Below are 22786 nucleotides of genomic sequence, written 5' to 3' on the forward strand. Positions count from 1 at the left end.
TGTACTTTAAATCTGCAAATAAAATATATTTTTTGTTAGCATAAAAATGTATGTATATATTTATTAAAAGTAATTGGGAAAAATATAAAAATGTTTAATTATGGATATATCAAAATTGGAACCTCATTGTAAATTTTGAGGAACATCTTTATGCTAAAATATGATATTGGTTTGAATATATTAGGTTCTTATTTTATTCTTCTCCATAAGGAGGTATATATAAGAGTTCACATGAGTGCTCTACAAGGAATTAGATCTAGTAAATGATTAGGAAAATATCTCCTAATTATACAATGATTTGACAACTATATAAAATAGGAAAGTAAATCCCTTAATTAACCAAGGAAATAAATCTATAAAATAGGAAAGCAAATCCCTTAATTAATCAAGAAAATAAATCTCCTTGATTAATTAGGAGACTCACTTCAACACTTTATACACTATGTTTTTAGTGTAATTATTTAGCGCTTTTTTATTATTTTCTATTATGATTGAGAAAGATATAGTCCAACTTGTTTCAATGATTGGCCTTGACTTTTATTTATTGTCATTGCATAACACGGTCTAATTGGGAATTGATTATCTTTGATTATAAGATGAGAAAAGTAAAGAGGGTTAAAATAGTATGTATATACTAATGTGAAGCGTTGCTGGTATATGTAGTTGAAACATTTGGTTGAAAATTTGTAATCAATTAAGGCCATCAAATTAAGAAATGAAGCAATAAAATGTTTTATAAAAACATTAGGAAAAAAAACCATTTAAAAAAGGGGAAAAAAACCTTAACATTGAAGCATATTCAATGGTTATTTATTAGAACAGTAAATATTAGCTCTATATAACTTCTATGCGAGGACAGCTGCTGAGAAAGAGATATAAAATGCTATGAAATGATTAAAATCAATCGAGTAAAATAACTAATTATGTTGAATTTGAATAGGCAACACATTGAAGGCATTTTCATATTGCCAAAATGATGACATCACAAAAATGTTTATACTCTTGTTTTTTCGTGTATCCAAGTTATAAAATAAAAAATAAATAAAAAGGGTCAAACTATATCTGGATATCAATTTGCAAAAGTGAAAACAACTATAATAATAAGAATAACACATTTAGAATCTAATATTGCAAAAAAAAAACAAAAAAAAAAATTGTAATGTAGACTAAACAATTAATTGAATTTTGACATATTAAGATATGTGGGTTAACACGTCCTATTCTATTTTTTATAAAACTTTTTGTCTAGCAGTAAAATACTATTTTATAAGGGCTGGAATTAAAAAAATAAAATAAAACATAGATACTATTTATATAGTGTTTGACAAAACAAAAAGGAGAATAGCATGAATTAAATAAATAAGCATTAAGAATAAATGAATGACATTTGTAATAAGAAACTAACATAAGCAAATAATGAACTATTTAAATGTGGAAGATTAAGAAAAAGGGTTTTTTCTAAAATAAACGATTTTATAGGCATATATGCAAACTTGATGTTAAATGTGTATTATTCTAGAACTAATATTTGTTAACAAAGAGGTATATCATTGTGTAATTCATATATGTTGAGTAAATGTTAATATTTGATAGTATATAGTAAAATTTATTATGACATATAGATAAAGAAAAAAAAGAAGCCCACTTGTGAACCTTTTGTTATTATCTTAAATTATAATTAACAAAAGTGGGATTCTCTTTTGTTTTAACAATTGTTTAAAAAGGATTAAAAGGGAAAAATAAAAACCCAAAAAAATGGTTATCAAGAATTAGTCATTTGTCCATAAAGATTTCCAAAAAGTAAATTTGTTTTGTATTTTTTGTAAATGAATAAGTTGTTTCAAATTGTATAAAAGGTTTTCAAACTTCTAACTAATATTTATGTTGTGGTCTTCTCTTTCTCTCTCTTTTATACACAATAATCTCTTTTTCTTTTATACACAATACAAAAATGGGTTTACAAAGTATGTAAAATAAGAATACAAATTTGGTTTTGTCCGTTAATACAAAAGTTTAGTCAAAAGCAATTGTTAAGGTTTAGAGTTTAGGTTTTTAAGAAGGAATTCTTAATTATTAGCAAAAACAACTCAAACTGAAATTAAAATTTGTAAAAAATTAATTCACTCACTTAACACATATACATGTATATCTTAATTTAAATAAAACTGTTTAATACTATTTCAATATGATTGAATCCATGAAAGCAATATAATTAACAGATAATTTACTAAAATATGGGATATAAAAACTTGAAAATATATTATTCAAAATGAAACAATTTTCGTTCATAGTTTTCAATCCAAATAATCAAATTGATAAAGCAAAAGTATTTAACTTTATACATCAATTAAAATCTATAGATAAAATTTAAGTAATTCGAAACATTAGCAATTTAGTAATTACAATAATATAAGTTGTTCTTAAAGATGTATCATTTAAAGCTATCATTAAAAGTAACAAATAAATCAATTTGGGCAAGAAAACCATCATCTCCTCTTCCATCTTTCTTCTTCTCCTTCTTTTCCTTCTTCTCCTTCTTGCCTTACACTCAAAACTTGTAAGCTTTAACCATGTGGAAAACAATCAAAATACTCAAACTCTAATCAATTTCTTAGGAAAAAAAAAAAGGAAATAATTAAATAGATGAAGAACTTGTACATAAATTGGTATAATGGGGAGAAACAAAAACATAAAATAATACATACATATGTATATGTGTGTGTGTATCTACATACATGCATACATATATACTATAAAGAAAGTACATACTTAGATATTGTTTTATATCACTACATCATGATTAGAAAGCAGCGATAGCAATTTTTATTTGATCAAAATATATTTGTAGAAAGACACAACTGTAGAAGAATAAAAAATATAATATAATATAACAATTATAGATATCTATTATTTTATCGGACAACCAACTTTGTTACATAATGATTAAACAGTATATATATACTAATATAAAGCCTTGTTAAACCGATATGTATAATTGAGACATTTAACTCAAAATTTATAATCAACCAAACTCACCGGATTAATGATTGACATAAAATGTTCGATGAGAACATCAAGGGCAAAACATTTAAAAGAGAGGAAAAAATTTAGCATCAAAGCATATTCAACTTGTATCAATCAACAGAATAAATATTACTTCTAAATAACTTGTATGCAAGCACAATCGATGAAAATAAAATATAAAATCTTACAAAATGATTAAAATCAATTGACTAAGATGACTAATAATGTTTAATTTAAAAAAGCAATGAATTGGAGGAGTTTTTATACCTCGAAAATGACAGCAGAATCAAAATGTCTAGTCCCTTGCCTTTTGGTGTATCCAAGCTGTGAAATAAAGAAATGATTGAATTATATTAGGATCGAATGTCCAGTCTATTGTCCAGTTCAACAAAAACTTAACAATTGTAAAAGATCTTGGTCTTATCTTTGTAAAACACAACAGTTGGTTAATTTGTATAACTATTATACTTGATTCGCACCTCTAAGGTATTAGTTTGCATTCTTTTTCTTTGTTTTCTATACAATTGGGAGGTTTCTAACCAGAAACTACCACATTATAATCAAAATTAATCAAACCAAACAGTCATATCAATTAATCAACACATCATTTTTTTTAAAAACAAATTTAATTATGACAAATGCACAAACAGAGAGAGGAAAAGAAGTCCATCACTAAATTTAATCAACAAATCATAAACCCTAAATTCCAACAAATCAACAGCTTTACCATTTGACATGCCCTAAGAGAAATATATGACACAAAAACAAATACCAAATTAAATGGAACCTAAAAAACTGTGAAGCTAATTTCTAGATATTTGTTTACCAAATTTCATAAAACAATCCTCCACTTAAAATGATTGTTAACAATAATGCTAGGAATTTCTAACTATTATTAACACCAATATGAATTTAGTTTTGTGTAAACAACTTTATAATCACAAATATCTATTATTCTATCAAGTAATTAACTTGATTCCATGTGTAAACAACTAAGAATTACAGGTAAGAAGTGCAGCTAACAAATACATCGATTAATTATAATATACTTAAAGAATCATAGCTGTATATTTATATTTACTAACTCATTCATACTCTAGTTGGTCTGTCATCTCTTAAATATGTGCCAAAATCTGTTTGCAATCAGTTTTAGGATCAATAGTAATCAATTCGATATCTGTTGAGAGAAGTTGTGTAGATAGAGCATTGACTTTGAACCTTATTCATATACTGGCCTTTGATCTAATTTCATAGGAACCAATCTGCTTGGCGGTTTGGACTACCTAGAGTCTCAAACCAATCCCTATTTGAACATTATGATCAATCTTGGTAAAATCCAATCAACGTTAAGAACATTTGACTCCACTCATTAAATATATGTGCTTCTTATTTTGACTTTTATTAATGAATCAAGAAAACATTCGACTCCACTCATTAAATAACGCAAATTAGACTCATTATTTTATAGTCAACAGTACACATTTTGCAATCCCTAAAATCAATTTTTACAAAATACAAAAGGAAAAACCAAAGACAAAACTATAAATGATAATCACGGTGTTCTAATTGTCTGTAATCACTAATGCTGCAAATCATCAAACCTTCTATAAACAATAGTCTAAACAATGACTTCCAAAAAGGAAATGACAACATTTGGATGATTAAAATGTGTACTCTTGCTCACAGTGATTATATATTGAATAACATTCGAATGACTAATGTGAATGAAAAAGTTGTAGTAGTTAGGTAAAATAATCAATCTTTCAAGTATAACTTCAATACCTCCATTTTACCACAATGGAAGATTACCTAGAATGACAGTTTTTCCTTTCTTTTTTTTCTCTTTTTTTTGTAAGAGTTAAAACATATTTGACAAAAACAAAACAAAACAATTACTTTAGTTACTAAATAGAGTATGGTGGTCTATCTATAGCACTACACTTTAATATCTCTCATGACTGCTGACTTGTAAATTTGTAATTAGATTTTGGTTGCAAATCCACTTCCTCCCAACAAACAATAATCTAATATCAAAGAAAAATAAACTAATATAAAAAACTTGGGTGAGTTGTATTTGTGTTCATCTATATATCCATTACTACCATGAATGTATGCATGTATTCTGGGTGTTTAAAGCAGAAACGATAGGTGACGCAATTTCATGCCTTTTGACCCATATATCCATTACTACCATGTATATATCCATTATTCTAACAAACCATTCATATTTCCACATAGATCAAAATCCCATACATACCTAACAGTCCTCTATTCAAGCATTTTGACACATACTCAGTTCATCAATTCAATCAAAACAAAACAGAGTAAATTGTTTAACATTCAGCCAATGTATTGCACAAAAATAAACCTAACAACTCAAAATTCCAACTCTGCAGTCTATATGAAAGTAAAGTTACACTTTCTAACAAACCATTCGTATTTCCACATAGATCAAAATTCCATACATACACAACAGTCCTCTACAGAAGCATTTTGACACATACTCAGTTCATCAATTCAATCAAAACGAAACAGAGTAAATCATTTAACATTCACCCAAAAGATTCAACAACATACTCAGATATTAGAGGGTTTAGGATTAGAAAGCTTTTTTTTATTTTTTTTTATTATGAAACAAAACACATAAGCAGGGGATTAACAAAACACGGATGGAAGATCAGAGGCTAAGGCCAGGTACGGAGATGAGTTTAGATGGAGATTGATCTTCGAATCGAAAGAGAAGAAGGCAAGGAAGTCGATGAAGAATGGAAGCCAAAACTGAAGTCGGTGAACTATGGATGTGTAAAACAGTCGAAGCCTCTAGATGTAGCCATCGAAACCAACCCAGCTCTCCCATCTTTACCCCCTAAACTCTCCAACCAGCCAGTTGAAATCGAACCAGACGCCTCTCAACAACAAAGAGCCGCCAGTTACATCTGAAGGAAAGAGAGGGCAAAACCGTTATTTTACTGTGTAGGGGAAAAAAGAAGCTGGTTGAACAGTTAAAAATAAAGGCATTTTCGTAAATTCACTATGCTTAGCTATAGTGATTAGTTGGATTGGGTTTTAGTATATATATAGATATAATGTCTCTTTCTTGGGATGGTATGTGTCTCCTATCAAATCAGTTTTTTGTTTTAATTTTAATCTTCAGCTACCACCTCATAAGAATTCTAGAGACTCACGACTTTATCTTATTTAACTATTACATGGTCAAATTGGTATTCGTTTTATGTGCTCCAAGTTACTCGAGTGAGGTTTTTCATCTTGCTACACTAGTTAAACTAAATAAACAGAGGTGGTATATCAATTCTCTTCCACTGCTTCCTGACTAAGTCTCCATATTTGATTTTGGGGTATGGTGTTTTTTTATTGAATATGAGTTAGTTGCATAAATTTTCACTGCTTTTGAGTGAACTATAAACCATGATATGCTTTCAAGTTTTATATTTCAGTTTTAATGGCTAAGTTTTAACTAAAGTTTTCTGAAAGAATGGACAAACTACCATTGTTATCATATTGCTGTGACTTGTTTTAAAGAAATTGCTAAAGAAAGACAAGCATAATTAAAATATAATTATTAATTAATGTAATTAAAAAAAACTAAGATATTTCTTAATCACATATATTAAATTTAAAAAGTAAGCCAAAAAAAAAGGCAAAGAAAGTAATTTTATACTTTTAGCGCGTATAGCCGCACGACTATGCTTTTAAAATATTGTATTTATAGAGTAGCGCCGTGCGGCTATACGGTTAAACTATTGTATTTAAAGCGTATAGCCGCCCGGCTATACTGTTATAATTTCTATTTATGGAGTCTAGCAGCGTGGCTATACTTTTATAATTTGTTGTATAGAGAGTATAGCCGTGCGGGTATACTCTAAAATATTCTATTTTTTCACCAAAGAAACAATAATTATATTAATAATATAATTATTAATTAAAGTTTTTTCTTTGTTCGAAAATTAATTAAAGTAATTGAAAAAGACTAAGATATTACTTCATTACATATATTAAATTAAAGAAGTTGGCAAAAAAAAAAGTAAAGAAACTAATTTTATACTTTTAACGAGTACAGCCGCTCGGCTAAACCGTTAAAATATTGTATTTAAAGTGTATAGCCGCACGGCTGTACTGTTAAAATTTCTATTTATAGAGTAGAGCCATTCGGCTATATTGTAAAAAATATGATTTTTAAAGAGTATAGCCGCGCGGCCCGACTGTAAAAAATTTATACTTATCGGCTATACACAGTCCTTCCAGGGTGAGCACTCGATTGTTAGTTCCCAAATTCCCCAGCTACAACATGATGCTAACTTCGAACCAGAATTCGTGCAGATATACAAGATCCGAGAATCTCCAGACTACCTTATTGTTCTTTTATCTCCCTGCAAATCAACATGATACATCAATTCAGATGAACAAAAATAGCACCAACCAATAAGGAAAGTCCCATATAAATCACGAATTTTTTCCACAATCTGGCAAGTTTTCTTTTCGTCTGTTTTGGACTTAACATCTAGCAAGTTTAACTAAACAAATTTCAGATTACGCCGAAACCTGACACAAAATTAAAGAAAAATGATATATGACCATTAAAGATTATGCCGAAACCTCTTTACATGAAAACTCTTCCACATCAAGCTGATTCCGAGGTTGAAGTAAAACCCAGTTCATAGGTGGAGACAATGCTATCCTCAAAAGATTCTTGTACGGTTACATCATTAATGGTTGAGGCATTTGGTGCATCTCTAGCATCTTTCAGTCTTTCTCAATCCTTCTAGCTCCATTGACACCTCTCTCATTGTTGGCCTCTTTTTTTCCATTTGATCTTAATTAAGCATCTGGTTGCCTGGTTGCAAGCCTTGCAATGGCATCAATATCCTTTGGCTCCGCTTCTCCAGCCAATCGAGGATCCAAAATCTGATGAACTTGATTCTCCTTTGCCAAATAAACGAAGTGCATGATAAGATTTCTCCCATCATCTCTTCTCTAGTAAAAGAAATTGGCTGCTTGCTTGTCAGAAGCTCTACAAGCATAACCCCAAAGCTATAGACGTCGCTTTTCTCTGTGAACCTATTTGACTGGAAGTACTCTGGATCAATGTACCCAAAAGTACCCTGCACTGTCAAGGTTAAGTGAGTTTGGTCATAAGGAATGGATATTGAAGTCCCAAAATCAGATACTTTTGCACTAAACTTGTCATCCAAGAGTACGTTGGACGATTTGATGTCACGATGAAGAATGGAGTTTGATGCTGCTGAGTGCATATATGCTGCCACATGCAATTCGTAGACGAGTATCCCATGAGAGGGCTGGTTTAAGCTGGTCTTTAGCATGAAGATGACGAGAGAGAGTTCCGTTGGAGACGAACTCATACGCTAGTAACCGAACCTCAAGTCTCCAAGCAACAACCCAGCAATTTCACTATGTTTCGGTGATTTATTTGGGATAAGATGTGAACTTCATTAATGAATTGCTCAATTCTATTTTGATTGATTACTTTTGACCTCTTAACCGCAACTGTGCTGGCATCAAGTAACATTCCTTTGTAAATTGTGCCATAGGGCGGAGCCACACTATGACCAGTGTGGTCACGGGCCCCCACTCAATTATTTAATATTTTAAAAGTAATATACTGTTATGTATTTGTATATGTATATTATTTCAAATACTTTATGTTTTGATATATACCCACATGTGTTGTGGCAGACCTATTAAGGCACAAGGAGGTGCTTCAAATTGCCCATTTGCTCAGTCGGTAGTGGTGCAACCCAGGTGTACAAATTATCTTATTTCCATTTTCAACATTTAAGTAAATGTTTTTGTCCATTTACTTTCATTTATTTTTATATTACTCCATTTACTTAAGTTTACAATGTAAATAAGGAAGTACCCCCTATTTGGATTCAAATAAAAATACTAGAAAATCAAATTCCCACCAAATCAAAATATGAAAAATCGGTTTTAGTGCAAAATACGATTTAGGCTAAAAATGATGGCTCATTAAGTCAATATATACTTCATACTAAAATCCCATAAAATCAAGTTTTCTTATTTGATGTGTAAGAAATAAAAGCCGCCAAAAATTATCTTGAGAAAATGATTATTCCGAAAAACTATTTTTCATACTTAGTCAATATTTTTACATAAAATATTTTTTCATGTATGATATGAATGCATGAAGGGACCTAAGGATTTTTTTAGTTTGTGAAATTTTGATTTTTTTCTTTCTATTGGGTTTAATGGGGGGAAAAGCTTTAAAGATATTTGCTAAATCGCTACTATTTGTCTATCACTTGTAATTTTTCTTGCTCAGAATGCATTTTTCTATCCATGTGTTGAGGACAATTATGATTGCAACCAATAAGCAATATAATTTTTGACATATGTGATATATATATATACACACTATTTTTCGTATGTATTGTGAGTTCAAATTTTTATTTCTTTATAATTTGTAAGAGGCCCCAACACATATGAACTCCTGGCTTTGCCCCAAGAAACTGGCTCTCGTTGAAATTATCTGTTGCTTCCTGCAGCTCTTCTGCAGTAAAGATCTTTGCCAGCACTGTAGTGTTGTTAGCATGGAATTTTTGTTGTAACAAGTAGCCACCATTTTGCTTGAAGAACTTTTCTTTGCGAATTTTGCATCTTCTTCTCTTCAGGGATTGATGTAACTTGTAACCCAAAGGAAACAAGCACAATAATACAGTCCCAAGGCAAACGCCTAAAGTTAATTTACAGATAAAGCAATATGTCCACCAAATTAGTTGTTGTTCGAAATCGAAATGAAATAATTCCACATGGTTATGAAGCAAACAATGCAGGTTTTTCACATTTAAATGAAAAGATAACCTGGTGAAGAGTTGTCCGAGCCATACCTAAGATAACCTGACTGCCTTTGAACCGTTTACTACCACATATGCAACCGAAATCCACTGACTCTCCCCATCTGGATTTGCAGTGCAAATTTCATGTTTGAGTGGAACCATAATAGGAGTAAATGGGTAGATGGTGCTGCTCCATGACAACATATTTGCATCTAGTACGCTGTGCACATCCACCCCAAACTTTTCTCCAATCAGTGTAACTGTGTCATTCCAGGTCACCATGTAAGTCAGCAGGGAGATCACCCCATTTTCCATTTGCTTTGCACTAGGACATGCACATCTCACCGCAACTTTCAGCTCTGCCCCGGCTGCAATATTATTACTTCCATTTTCATAATAATGGTTTTGGTCTCTCAAGGCCTGGCAAGTAGTCAGGCCTCGGTATGTATCATTGGCTACTTGGAAGTAGTTTCTTTTTAGAACTATTGAAAACAGTGTAAGGCGCTACATGCTGATAAATAGACGTCCCAGAGCATGAACATGGGGGGGACCGGAACGATAATCAACTTGTTAGGGGGAATTTTACCGTGATCATCAGATGAGATGTGGTTACATGAGGCTGCGCTGGAAGCTTCAGCACCGAGGAGACGGGCGATGCTAATGGGGTCGTCGTAGGGTGGCTGGGATCTGAAGGTGACATAGGAGGGATCTGCATGAGTTTAGAGGGCCTTCATTGCAGTTGTAGCCTTTTGATGTGGAAGAGGTGTGTGAGCAGTCAAGCTGTTTGTTGCCTATGTACTCTTGTTGGCAGTTTCTTGGTTGATTGCAATTGTGTAGAAGAAAAAATAGGAACAATGACAAAGGTAGGCTAGGCAGCTTCATGGATTTCAGCTTCTGCATCCGATCCAGATGCAATCAGACTAATCAAATTTGCTACCTGCTGGTGATGATCATGTTCAGGCAAGCTCAATTAAGTTGATAAGACTAACCAGCGGCAATCACCATCTGGGAAAAGAATGAATTTTAATTATTATTTAAAAAGAAAACTTGAATATGGCTTTTCATTGTAATGCTATTGCGAACCGTGGGATACATACTCTCAACAATTTTACCTAATACATTGTATCTTCTACACCCAATCCCAACGAGAACTTTAGTGCGTGATTATTTCTTATTGTGGGTCACTTGGTGCTCTTTTCCGACCCAAAAAAATTATTCTGGAACTCTCCAGTTGGGTTTTGGAATTGATTTCAAAATCTTTACGGGCTGGCTAGTCCAAGCATATGGTTTGCCCAAAACTAGTTGGCCTTGATCTTTAGGTCTTTCGCCCATAAATTTCTTTGGGCTCCAAAATTGAATCCAGCCTTCGCTCTCTATCCGGGTCAGCCCGGTTCTCTCTGTGTATTTCGGTTCGGCCATCATCACGATTCACGAACACCACCTCGACCTGTCTCTGTGATTTATTAAATTTAATTAATTAAATATTATTTTCTCTCCACTTTCTTTTCTTCTTTCTTTCTTTCCCAGATCCCATATGAATATGATATGGTCGTTTCCAATTCCCAGATCCACCCTCACATCACATACATTCCTCTTGCTCCTCCTACACCGTCCGTAGGGTTTATCCAACTCGTTCCGAGTCAACTCAGCCAACTGAAACTCGCTCTCCTTTTTAATTAATCATATAATAATAATCTAATATACATGAACCAGAGCCACTCAAACAACAACAGCAGCAAGAGCAACAGCCATGGTTCTAATAAGAAAATGGTAGTCATGGACGCCCAGCCTTCCCGACCCGGAAGGTCCCACAGCCGATCCAATTCCATATCCGACCCGAATACCAGCCAGAGCCTTGCCTCCATCCTCAACAACCCCAATGCCTCCGACTCCTCCTCCTGGGTCGGCTGGTGGTCCTCCTCCGCCTCCGTCGCCCCGCCCGAATTCGCGCCCCTCATACCCAAATCCGCATCCGACTCCGTGACCCGATCCGACTTCCAGCCTTACCTCGCCTCCATTTCCGATCACTACAACCGCTTCGAGGACATCATCAACCACGTCAAGAAGGAGAACTCGGACATCGACTCCATCGGCGGCCAAGGCGAAGCCCTCGTCGCCTGCCTCCGAGAAGTCCCCGCTCTCTATTTCAAAGAAGACTTTGCCCTAGAAGACGGTGCCACATTTCGATCGGCCTGCCCCTTCACGAACGTCTCCGAGAATCTGGTGCTCCAGGAGAAGCTCTCGCATTACTTGGACGTCGTGGAGCTTCACTTGGTGAAAGAGATCTCGCTGCGTTCCAACTCCTTCTTCGAGGCTCAGGGGCAGTTGCAGGACTTGAATGTGAAGATCGTCGAAGGATGTAGTCGGATTCGCGAGCTCAAGGAGACCATTCTGCTCTTGGATGTCGATTTGGTCGAGTGCGCCAGGCAGATTCATGATTTGAATGAAACCAGGAGTAATTTGTTGGCTCTTCAACAGAAATTGAGGCTCATTCTTTATGTCAATCAAGCTCTTTCCGCGCTTAAACTGGTTGGTATTCCATTGCGCTTTAAAATTTTCCATTCATTTTTTTAGTTCACTTCGGTTTAGTAGTGGATTGGATTGTCCATGCTTTGCTAATCGGTAGCTGTATGGTCTAGAATCACTTCATTCAAAATTGCCAATTGGTTACGTTTTGATTTTTAACTTTCTCCTTAGTAGATTCGCTTCATTTCAAAATGGTTCATAGTATAGAACTTAGCGACCCCTTACATTTCTGGCAAATGCTAGTATCAGCCAGTTGAAAGCACTGATATGTGATCGGGGATATTTCAAACAAATCTACTAAGATTATCTGTTTTAAATGGTTCATGTGATGCTTAAAATTATACTCCATATAAGATCTTCTGTTGTAATATTAACCCTTAACCTGTTGATGAAATGTCTAGTAGAATATATAAATTCAAACCCCGAATAGGATTAAGCAAAATACACTCTAGCTGTGCGTATAACTGTTTCACGTGATTGTTGTGCATTCCTTCCTTTTCTATTAGAAATGCTCATGACTCATCAGCTGAGGAGTTTGATAAAAATTTATATGGTTATTACCATAAGTAGCAAGTTTCTTGATATAAGTTGATCTACTTTTTCTGTCATACAGCTTGTTGCCTCTGCAGATTGTGCTGGAGCTTTGGATGTCACAGATGATTTGCAGCATTTGCTGGTATATTTGTATTTACTTTTTGTTTTATCTGATTCCACTAACTAGTGTGTTTAAACAGAGGAATACTGGACTACAATTTCTATGTACCTTACTGATGTTCTATGTGTTCAATAGGATGGGGATGAGCTTACTGGTCTACATTGCTTTCATCACCTCAGGGATCGCGTAGCAGCTTCAATTGAATCCATAAACAGGTATAATCTCCCATTGTGATGACATTAGTTATTAAAGAAATGAGTAACACTATTTCCATTGCTTTTAAAGAAATGATTGAGATGTTATGATGACATTGGTTAGCAGCTTCAATTGAATCCATAAATAGGTATAATCTCCCTAATTATGTGGATCTATACACTTGGGACTGAGGTTGGCAGGTTTTAATTTCTTTCTTCTGATAATCTGAACCCTAACACGATGGTTGTTCCCTTAAGGAAAAGTAAACAGTAATTGTGTTGCAATTTGATATTTTGGAATAGATGTGCTTTGCTGAATTCAGTTTGGCTGAGATATATTGACCAGAATATTGCTTGAATTCTACCTAAATAAACATTTTCTGTCTTTCAGATGGAAATAAGATGATACGAGGCATGTTTATAGTAACTTATTAAGTTTATTCTTGTAGCATTCTTTCTGCAGAGTTTATGCGTGCTTCAATACACGATGCTGGAGATACAGATGTTATAATTATATCCAGAGCTCAAGCAAGGGCATCAGTTCTCATGAATGGAGAAGATGGTGAAGTAAGCTCAATTGCATATGCTTATTTAGTGCCTTTGAAAGGTGTTTTTTCTTCTTTGGTTTTAGTATGATACTCAAAACTCAAGTCTTTGTCTTGAATCACATAATACTTTCTTTTATTTATTAAAAGTATATACTCTCCCGAGAGATGCTGCTTTGCACTGATTGAAAAAATAGCCTTATCACTAAGGTCTTTGTATTATTATTATTATTTTCCGGATCAGCTAGAATGCTTACAGTTAAATTCATTATTGGAAGCACTATAAAATTTTATTTGCAAATTTTATGTGGCACTATATCTAATTTGATAGTAAGCTCATAAATTTGACTTTACAACAACAGTTTGGGAAGATGGGTCAAAACCCAGTGCCCTGGGCTAAGCCATCTTGCTAGTTCTGCTGAACCCTCCAAGAAAGGGTTTGATTTAATGCGGACCATTTCCTTCAGCTATAAACCCTTTGTAGGATCTTTCATGAAATTAACTATTGTTATGCACGTAGAGTCCCTTGTCCAAAATTTGTTGTTTGCATTTGTTATACCCGGTGGCTGCTTTTTCAAGTTGATTTCCTTTATTGTGAATGTCAGGAGTTAGTGCAGGATTCTATATCTGAACTGATTGCTGCAATTGTCATGTTGGCAGATTAAGTTGGACGATGAAGAAACCTCCAATTATCAAGATCGTCTTCTTCCTGTCATCATTGGATTGCTTAGAACAGTGAGTCATTATGTTCTGTAGAACCTAATTTTTTCCTTCAGCCTTTTTTATTTTATACATTTGGGGATGGAATTGTTTTCTTTCTGTGATCAGTGAGTACAACATTAGATGGTGTCCTTTTACTTTCAGGCCAAGCTCCCTTCTGTGTTGAGGTTATATCGTGACCAGCTTACAGCTGACATGAAGACTGCTATTAAAAATGCAGTTGCAGAGCTGCTTCCTGTTCTTGTTTCCCGACCCATGGAGTCAGACTTTACACCTGGAGAGCGAATAGTAGATTCAGATGGTGAGAAATTCATAATATTGTTTGTCTTTTATGCTTATGACTGAGGAGTTTACGTAATACAAGAGAAAAAAGGGTTGTTCTTTACAGACAATTTTTCTGTGCCTTGTTCTTTAATGCTTAATTTTGGTGTTTACATTCTGTGCCTTGTTCTTTACAGACAATTTTTCTTCTTTGATCATTAAAACATGGTTTTTTAGGTATTGGTGCATCACTTGCAAGCAAGTTGAGGAGCCTGTCATCTGAAAGCTTTGTTCAACTTTTAAGTGCTATTTTCCTGATTGTAAGGGTATGTGTTCTAGACTAAGCTCGTTTTGTTTTATAGGCATTGGGTTGCTGAAAAAGCACATGCTCTTTAATATTATTGTTGAATTCCTAGTAAACTCACTATTCATTTGATTATGATTTGGTTTGTCTGAAAGTTAAATTAGATGTTTCTTATAAATAACAATGATTAGGGATGAAAGCAAGCTTTTATGATAGATTTGGCTGGGGGTTGTCTATTATGCAAAATAGTCAATTTCCTACTCCTTCCTGAGCTCAAATAATTTAGCAGCCAATTCAAGTGGCCATTAAGTTCTTTTTATTCCTACTTAAAAGTTTATTCCTTATGAGTTGATGATTGCAGTCCCAGGTGCAAATACATAAACTAATCTGCACATTTTAATGTTTGGGAGTAATGTTTGAGTCTATCAGTCGAATTTGTTTGGGAACATTAGGGACAATCAGCTGTAATGGTAGCGGTTCTCCAAAAAAGATAAAAAAGGGGTAGTGATCACATCAACAAATCATTACATATTTTATCTGTTTTTAGGTTGCTTGTTAAGTTATATATTAGATGGCATATGTGCTGAGTTTCATTCATATACTTGTGTGAGCTTCTTTCAGCATCAACCACTATTTGAGTGTGATGTCATATGATTTATTTTAGTGAATGCAGGCACATCTAGTGCGGGCTGCTGAAGTGAAGAAGGCCATTGAGTGGATTATGTGCAACCTTGATGGTCACTATGCAGCAGATTCAGTTGCTGCTGCAATCGCGGTTGGTGCCGCAGCTGCAGAAACAGCTCAAGAAAGTGATGGTCAAGGTGGTTTGCTTCCCTCATATTCACCTCAAAGAGTTGCCGCGAAGGTCCTTCCATTTCAAGGGAAAGCAAATGATGCAGCAAGTCCTTCAAACATGTCTAAGAATTTTAGGTGAGCTATTTTCTCTTGATCATGTTAGTTCTTTGATGTTACTCTTGTTTTCGTAGTTTGACGTCTAAAACTTTCCCATGCTTGAAAACCTTATATATCATGTAATTTTAAGATTTTGTTTTGTGCTAATCTTGTCGTGTAAATAAAATTTTGCCTTATGAATGTCAGCAATTCGTTGATTATGTATTCATTTCCATGGATGTGAAGGTTACAAGTTCATTGTTGATGCATTTTGGATGTATTGTAGTGCAATTACAGTAATATTTTAAGTTTTTGTACGAGTGTTCTTTTCATCATAGCCAAAACAAAATAAATTTAACTGCAGATACAAAACCTTTTCGGGAGTGGTTATATTAATTATATGAAGATTTTGTATTTGGCCATCTACAATTAAGATTATACCTTAATTTCATTTACGGAAGGCCACTCACTCTGCTTGTTTTCTCTAGCTGGCTTGTAGCCAGGCCTTCAGTGAACAATATTATTTGGTAGCACTGTGAGTGTTACCGGTCAAAATATTGGCTCTCTCCAAATAAAACAAGTGAATGTGCCAGTGTGGTTTTCTGTGTATCATAGTAATGTCCATTGCAGTGTGCATAGGTGGTGTCAAGATTGGTTTAGAATACTCTCTCAATTTCTTTTTCCTTGGAAGTTATTTCAGTTTTCAAATTCAGAATTGATTGTATACCATCGGGTTTAATTTCAAAGGTTTAGCTTCGATTTGTCCCAATATTAGAGTCTTTCTGAACCTATACAATATTCTGAAACAATGCGATTCTAAACAGAGCTGATGTGTTACGAGAAAACACAGAAGCTGTTGTTGCAGCATGTGATGCTGCCCATGGAAGATGGGCAAAGCTACTTGGGGTTCGTGCTCTTCTTCATCCTAAGTTGAGATTGCAGGAGTTTTTAAGCATCTATAACATCACCCAAGAGTTTATAACTGCTACAGAGAAGGTATTTATCTTTCCCTTTTGTCTTCTCTTCCTATAATTTTTTTTCCCAGTTTTTTCGTTTTGTGATCAAACAGTGTTGATGTCTGTGGTGCTATTTTGTGCCACTTTAAACAGATAGGGGGAAGGCCAGGATTTAGCATCAGGGGAACCCTACAGTCACAAGCCAAAGCCTTCATCGAATTTCAGCATGAATCTCGAGTTAGTTTATGATTGTGCATACTTTAGTTCTATTGTTCCTCGTATGTGGCTTTGAGCTAATTGTTTTTTTGATTGATTACAGATGACAAAAATTAAGGCCGTTCTTGACCAAGAAACATGGGTTGAAGTAGATGTTCCTGATGAATTTCAAGTCATTGTCACTTCGCTATTTTGTTCTGAATCATTGGTATCTGAGAATCTGGATGCTATCGAAGGTAATATGGAAACAAGCTATAGGGAGATGGCCACAAGCAGTAATAATTCACATACAGAGAATACAGCACCATCAATTGCTGAACAGCAAATTAAACGGGCTGATTCGAGTGACTTATCCGCGGATGTGACTGTGAAGGAGAAGTCTGCACAAAATGCTGATGGAGTGGAAAAAAATAAGGCTGATGTTGCAAATTCTGTGGCTCAAAATAACCACAGCAACATGAAGGAGCGGGGAAAATCAACCTCTCAAAGCCTTTTCTTCAAAGGTGTTGGTTTTCACATGGTAAACTGGTTAGTTATCTTGTCTTTTTTTCTTGTACCTATATTTCTGCTTCCCCCATTATTCTTTATTTCTTTTCTTTGGAAACTTCGGATTTGGATAATGGTGCTTAGGATGCATATGCTTACTGATATTGTGTTTTTTGTTACACTAATCCTGATTTACAATTTGGAGTTTTGTTTTGCACTCTTCTTTTCCCGATCGAGGAACTCATTGTTAATATGTATCAATAATTAAAAGAATTTTTTTTGTACAAGTCTTTAATTACATTTTCCCTTGTTCTTGGTTTTTTCCTCCAGTGGCTTGATATTGATGAAGATGTTGTCAGAGTACATTGATATGAACAATTTTTTTCCAGCACTGTCCTCAGAAGTTGTTCATCGTATTGTAGAAATTTTAAAGTTTTTCAATACAAGAACGTGCCAGCTTGTTCTTGGTGCTGGTGCCATGCAGGTACTAAATTTCTCTCAGTAAATAGATGATACTATTTAGAAACCCCAAAAAGGTTATCCAACTGAGTTCATAAAATATCTACTGTTGTATGTAAATGTGCCAAAAAACTGAAACTGTTCCACTGGATTTATGTGCAATTTTTTTTCTTGAGTCCAGAAATCCTTTTAGTTTATTCAAAGGCTTTTTGATGTTTTTGGTTACTTTATTCTGTTATATCTATTAACCATGCTCTCCAGAGTCGTTCTTGTGCTTTCTGATAAATCATATGCGGTGCTGTAGGTATCTGGTTTAAAGTCCATCACTTCTAAACACTTGGCCTTGGCAAGTCAAGTCATCAGTTTTACATATGCTATTATTCCTGGTAGGTAATTATAACTTAAAGTTATTTCTTTGGTTGGTGCTGCTGTAGTAACAAATTTTTGTGAACGCATTAGCTATGTTCTCAACTCAAACCGTGTAAAATATAGTCACTCGCAGGATATATATATATATATATATAGAAACGTATTTGTACACAGTTCTACTTTGAGCATGGAGCGTTTGAGTAATATCATGACATTATTCATTTTCTTTGCTTCAAGAAATCAGGCAAATTCTTTTTCTAAAAGTACCTGAGACAAGAAAGGCACTTTTGCTATCTGAAATTGATCGAGTAGCTCAGGTTTGTCTTTTACACCGGGGAACATATTTAACATTTTCAATGCTATGTACTTTTTTTATTTCAGTTTTGTGTCTTTACTTTTTCTCCCTACTTCAGGAAAGTGATTTAGAGGTTTGTAGTACCATTTGAACTTTCACGATTTTTGTTCTTTGGTTCATTGAACCAGAATGCACCTGTATCTCGAAATTTACAATTAGATTCTTTGAACCCACATGCATTTTTACCACACCATTCGCTCATTCTTTCTTGGGAACCATTTATATGTCTGTTCGTTCATTTTAAAACAGGATTACAAGGTTCACAGAGATGAAATACATACGAAACTGGTTCAGATCATGAGAGAAAGGTTATTAGTTCATCTACGTGGGTTACCTCAAATTGTAGAGAGCTGGAATAGACCTGAAGAAGCTGACCCACAGCCCAGCCAGTTTGCTCGATCCCTTACTAAGGTAAATGTCTTCATCGAAACATTTGGTTTTTGTATCTATTTATCTAAAACCCTCCCCATTCTCTCTCTCTCTCTCTCTCTTCTTGGGTTTTTTTATATAAATTTTAAATTTTGGTTTTTAATGAGAAACATATTGGATGGATCTTATTAAAATGCTCTATTTCTATACCTTTTTCCAATGCAAAATAAGTAGTGGTTCCTGCAAGTTTCTTTATCTTGATTGATCTTTATGGGCCTCACCCAACTGATTTCCAGGAAGTTGGATACTTGCAACGTGTCCTAACTCGAACTTTACATGAGGTCGATGTTCAAGCAATTTTCAGGTAAGGCCCACATTTGCATGTGATTAATTGCTGAGATTTTGGGTAATTATGACATGTTTGTTGTGCATCTACATCTCGTAGCCTCGTTATTTGCAGTATAAATTTGTGTTTTCCCTTGGGCTTTTCAATTTCCTAGAAAGGTTTCTAACTAGCTCAAATATGTGGAAATGAATTTCAACTCTTGCAAAGAAAACAATAAAGTTGTGCGGGCCTTCCAGGGTGTTTTCCCCCTTTTTCCAAGCACTGATTTACACCAAGATTTTATTATTGAATTAGTATAATGAACTGCTCAATAGTAGAGTGATGTATATGTTTTATTTTGATAGTGAGTTGTGGTGCCATATCAGCACTAAACAAAACAAAAAGTTGTGGTGCCATAAGCTTGGTGCCCATAATGTGATACTATAGAAACATAGCGAATTTGCTTGGAAACCTGGTCAAAGGGTCATTGAACCTTTCCCTTCCATTGGTGTGCATGCTTTCCCCCCCACATCAATCAGTGTTCTTTGGTTTGATGAAAGGGACAGTCCGTGCTTTAAAAAAACGCATTCTTGCAACTCAGTGATTACTGTGGTTTGGTATTTTGCAGGCAAGTGATTATAGTCTTCCATTCACAAATTTCAGAAGCATTTTCACGCTTAGAGATCAGCACACCACAGGCCAAGGACAGGTACTACCCTTTTCAATTTTCCCCCTGTGTGCATGTTAATAATTAGAACTGTTTAGTGAAACATGATTTTTCACTTCGTCTACCAGGCTGTATCGGGATGTCAAACACATTCTTGGATGCATTCGATCCTTGCCTTCTGATAAAATGAGTGAATCTAGTATTCCAAACTGGGGTCAACTAGATGAATTCGTGGTTCAGAGATTCGGGGCAGAAGCTGGTTAAATGTTGTTGTAAAGTATCAAATCAGTTGCTTCTTTGGAGATGGCTAATCAGATTTGAGGATGTCAGAACCAATTTCGGTCTATGCATTTCCCTTGTACAATTTTATTGAGGTAATTTTACGGACAATTGTCTCCGTTTATGTGTCATGTTATGTGCATGCTGCATGAATTACATTTGCGCAAGCTTTACTTTTCCCCCTCTCTCTCTCTCTCTCTCTCTCTCTCTCTCTCTCTCACACACACACACACACACACACTATTTAATTTGTTTCTATTTTGCTTACTGGATGACTTTCTTTTCCAGGTTTTGCATTTTTTCTGAGATGTATAAAGTCCTGTTTCAGATCCAAATATTGTGACAAGAAGGTTATTGAAACCAGAATTTTTCTGTACCAGTCACACTTGAATTACAATTTGTATTTACTAGGACTCAATCAATGTTTTGTTCCCCTAATTGTAGTTTGGGGTTAAAGATGATACCGATCGATTTGTTTTTTATTTAGTGAAGGGACAAGCAATATGAGCTTTTAAGTCAACTTTCGGGGCCTGAATCACATATAATTGTATCCATACTTGAGTTTATGCATACATGCTTTTTCTTATATGGTAAATAAGAGAGATTTTTTCCTGTACCTTTGTTATTCTGCTGTTTTCATCTTTGAGCATTTCATATATGTAGAATTTCAAGGAAAAAGAGTGCCGTAGAACAATTAACAGACTTGAAGGTAAGCGAACCTTAATTAACTGACTTATTCAGAATAATTTCCTTATTTCCTTATCGTTCTCAAAGAAGCTGAATTTCCAAGGGGACGAACCGATGGCTGGTTGGAGGCTGAGCTGGGTGAGTTTTTCTGTCAAGGAGGAGATGGGGAGTTAATCAAGATGACTGGTTTGGAGCTTAAGGCTTAGTTTGGTATTGCTGTGCTTTTAAAAAAAACTGATTCTGCTGTGCTGTGAAAATAAACAGCTGTGAAGTGAAGCAGCAAAGTGTTTGGTAATCTAGATTTTTAAAAGTGCTGTGAGTATAAAAAGCAGTGTCATAGTTTTTGGTAAACTTTTTTATAGAAGTGCTGTGAGAGTGTATAATGACAATAAAGGGCATGATGAAATTTTTTTCAAAACCTAAAATTATCATAAGAAATAAAAAATGTATAATTTTTCTCCCTTCTGTTTCTTCCTTCTTAGGCCCCATTTCTTCTTCTTTTTTTTTCTTTTTCCCTCCTCTCCTTTCTCTTTTCCTCTTCCTTCACGGGCCCCAATTTTTTTTTCCTCTCCCTCTTCTCTCCTTTCTCCTTTCTTCTTCCTTCACAGCCGACCCCCCCTTTTTTTTTTCTTCCAGATCTCTGCAATCCTATCATTGGTTGATAAGGAATCAAATATGCAATAATTGGTTTTACCCAACTGATTCCCCATTCAAACATTTTCTTCCTTCTCTTATGGCTGTTCCATAGCCTTCCCCAACTCCACTCCCTACACACCCAACGGCAGCCCCACATGACTCTCTCTCTCTCTCTCTTTCTCTCTCCACCCCACCCAAAATCCTGCCATAACACAGCCACATCCCATACGGTCACGATCCGGGGAGGTCGTCCTCCTCGCACGGTCGTCATCGTCGTCTACAGTCCAAGCTGTGGAGTCTTCGTCGTCTGTCATCGCTATCATCGTCGTCTGTCATCGTCGTCATCTACAGCCCATGGTCAGAGGTTGTGGTTGTGGTTGGAAATTGGGTGGGGTTTGTTGCAGACGAAGAATAGAAAAGGGAGGTTGTGGTTGTGGTTGGAGCTTGGGTGGGATTTGTTGCAGACGACGAATAGAAAAAGGAATGAAGAAGAAAATGGGAGTCTGCAGAATGAGATTCATAGGGTTTGATCGAGAAAAAGATAGGATATAGCGTGTCATTTGTTAAAAGAGATAAGGGCAGTATGGGCAATTTGAAAGTTTCATTTAAGCCTCCGCATGCTTCTCCTGGCAGCAGATTTCAGAAGTAGCTCCCCACCTGCTTCTGTTTTTCAGCTTTGAATGACAGCAACTTATTAAATAAGCAGCTTGGATTTGTTTTACCAAACACCCAAATCTCCAAAACTTTTTTTCAAAGCTGCTTATTTTTTAAATTAAGCAACCCCAAACCAGCCCTAAGTCTGGCGGGCTTATGGGTGGCCTCATTGTTCAAGGGATTGAGATCAGGCCCAAAAGTCAGGAGGAGGCCCTCAGTAAAATTTCAGGTAAAAAGAAAATAAAACATAGAACATTTATTGTATATAATTCTTCATAGTTTTGTTGACAAAATGAAAGTTGCTAAATCTTACAAATTGAGCAAAGGTGACACAAGGGAAATTAACAATTCAAAATTGTATCACATAAGTTGGCA

At 34.8% G+C, this 22786-nt stretch overlaps 1 protein-coding gene and 1 pseudogene across 1 annotated transcript; one reads left to right on the forward strand and one right to left on the reverse strand.

Moving 5' to 3' along the window:
- Positions 1–7775: 7775 nt before the first annotated feature.
- On the reverse strand, positions 7776–10757 carry LOC110745023 (wall-associated receptor kinase-like 2; annotated as a pseudogene).
- A 539-nt stretch (positions 10758–11296) lies between these two features.
- VPS54 lies at positions 11297–21050 on the forward strand. Its single transcript, XM_021945086.2, has 19 exons — positions 11297–12386; positions 12997–13059; positions 13174–13253; positions 13682–13799; positions 14438–14512; positions 14642–14798; positions 14996–15084; positions 15736–15992; positions 16778–16949; positions 17063–17146; positions 17229–17653; positions 17942–18095; positions 18375–18456; positions 18677–18756; positions 19044–19205; positions 19460–19527; positions 20117–20197; positions 20284–20529; positions 20723–21050. The coding sequence occupies exons 1-18, from the start codon at positions 11562–11564 to the stop codon at positions 20417–20419; spliced, it is 3108 nt and encodes a 1035-aa protein (XP_021800778.1). The 5' UTR covers positions 11297–11561; the 3' UTR covers positions 20420–20529; positions 20723–21050.
- Positions 21051–22786: the final 1736 nt, after the last annotated feature.

Source organism: Prunus avium, chromosome 6, assembly GCF_965620075.1.
Source record: "Prunus avium chromosome 6, drPruAviu1.hap1.1, whole genome shotgun sequence".
In the NCBI taxonomy this organism is placed as follows: Eukaryota; Viridiplantae; Streptophyta; class Magnoliopsida; order Rosales; family Rosaceae; genus Prunus; species Prunus avium.

Bases quoted from the DNA above. Each gene is read 5' to 3' on its own strand.
- VPS54 (XM_021945086.2), top strand. From the start codon at position 11,562: ATGAACCAGAGCCACTCAAACAACAACAGCAGCAAGAGCAACAGCCAT. The intron at 17,147-17,228 runs GTTAGTTTATGA...GATTGATTACAG, and splicing joins AATTTCAGCATGAATCTCGA to ATGACAAAAATTAAGGCCGT. The intron at 18,457-18,676 runs GTAGGTAATTAT...CTTTGCTTCAAG, and splicing joins TACATATGCTATTATTCCTG to AAATCAGGCAAATTCTTTTT.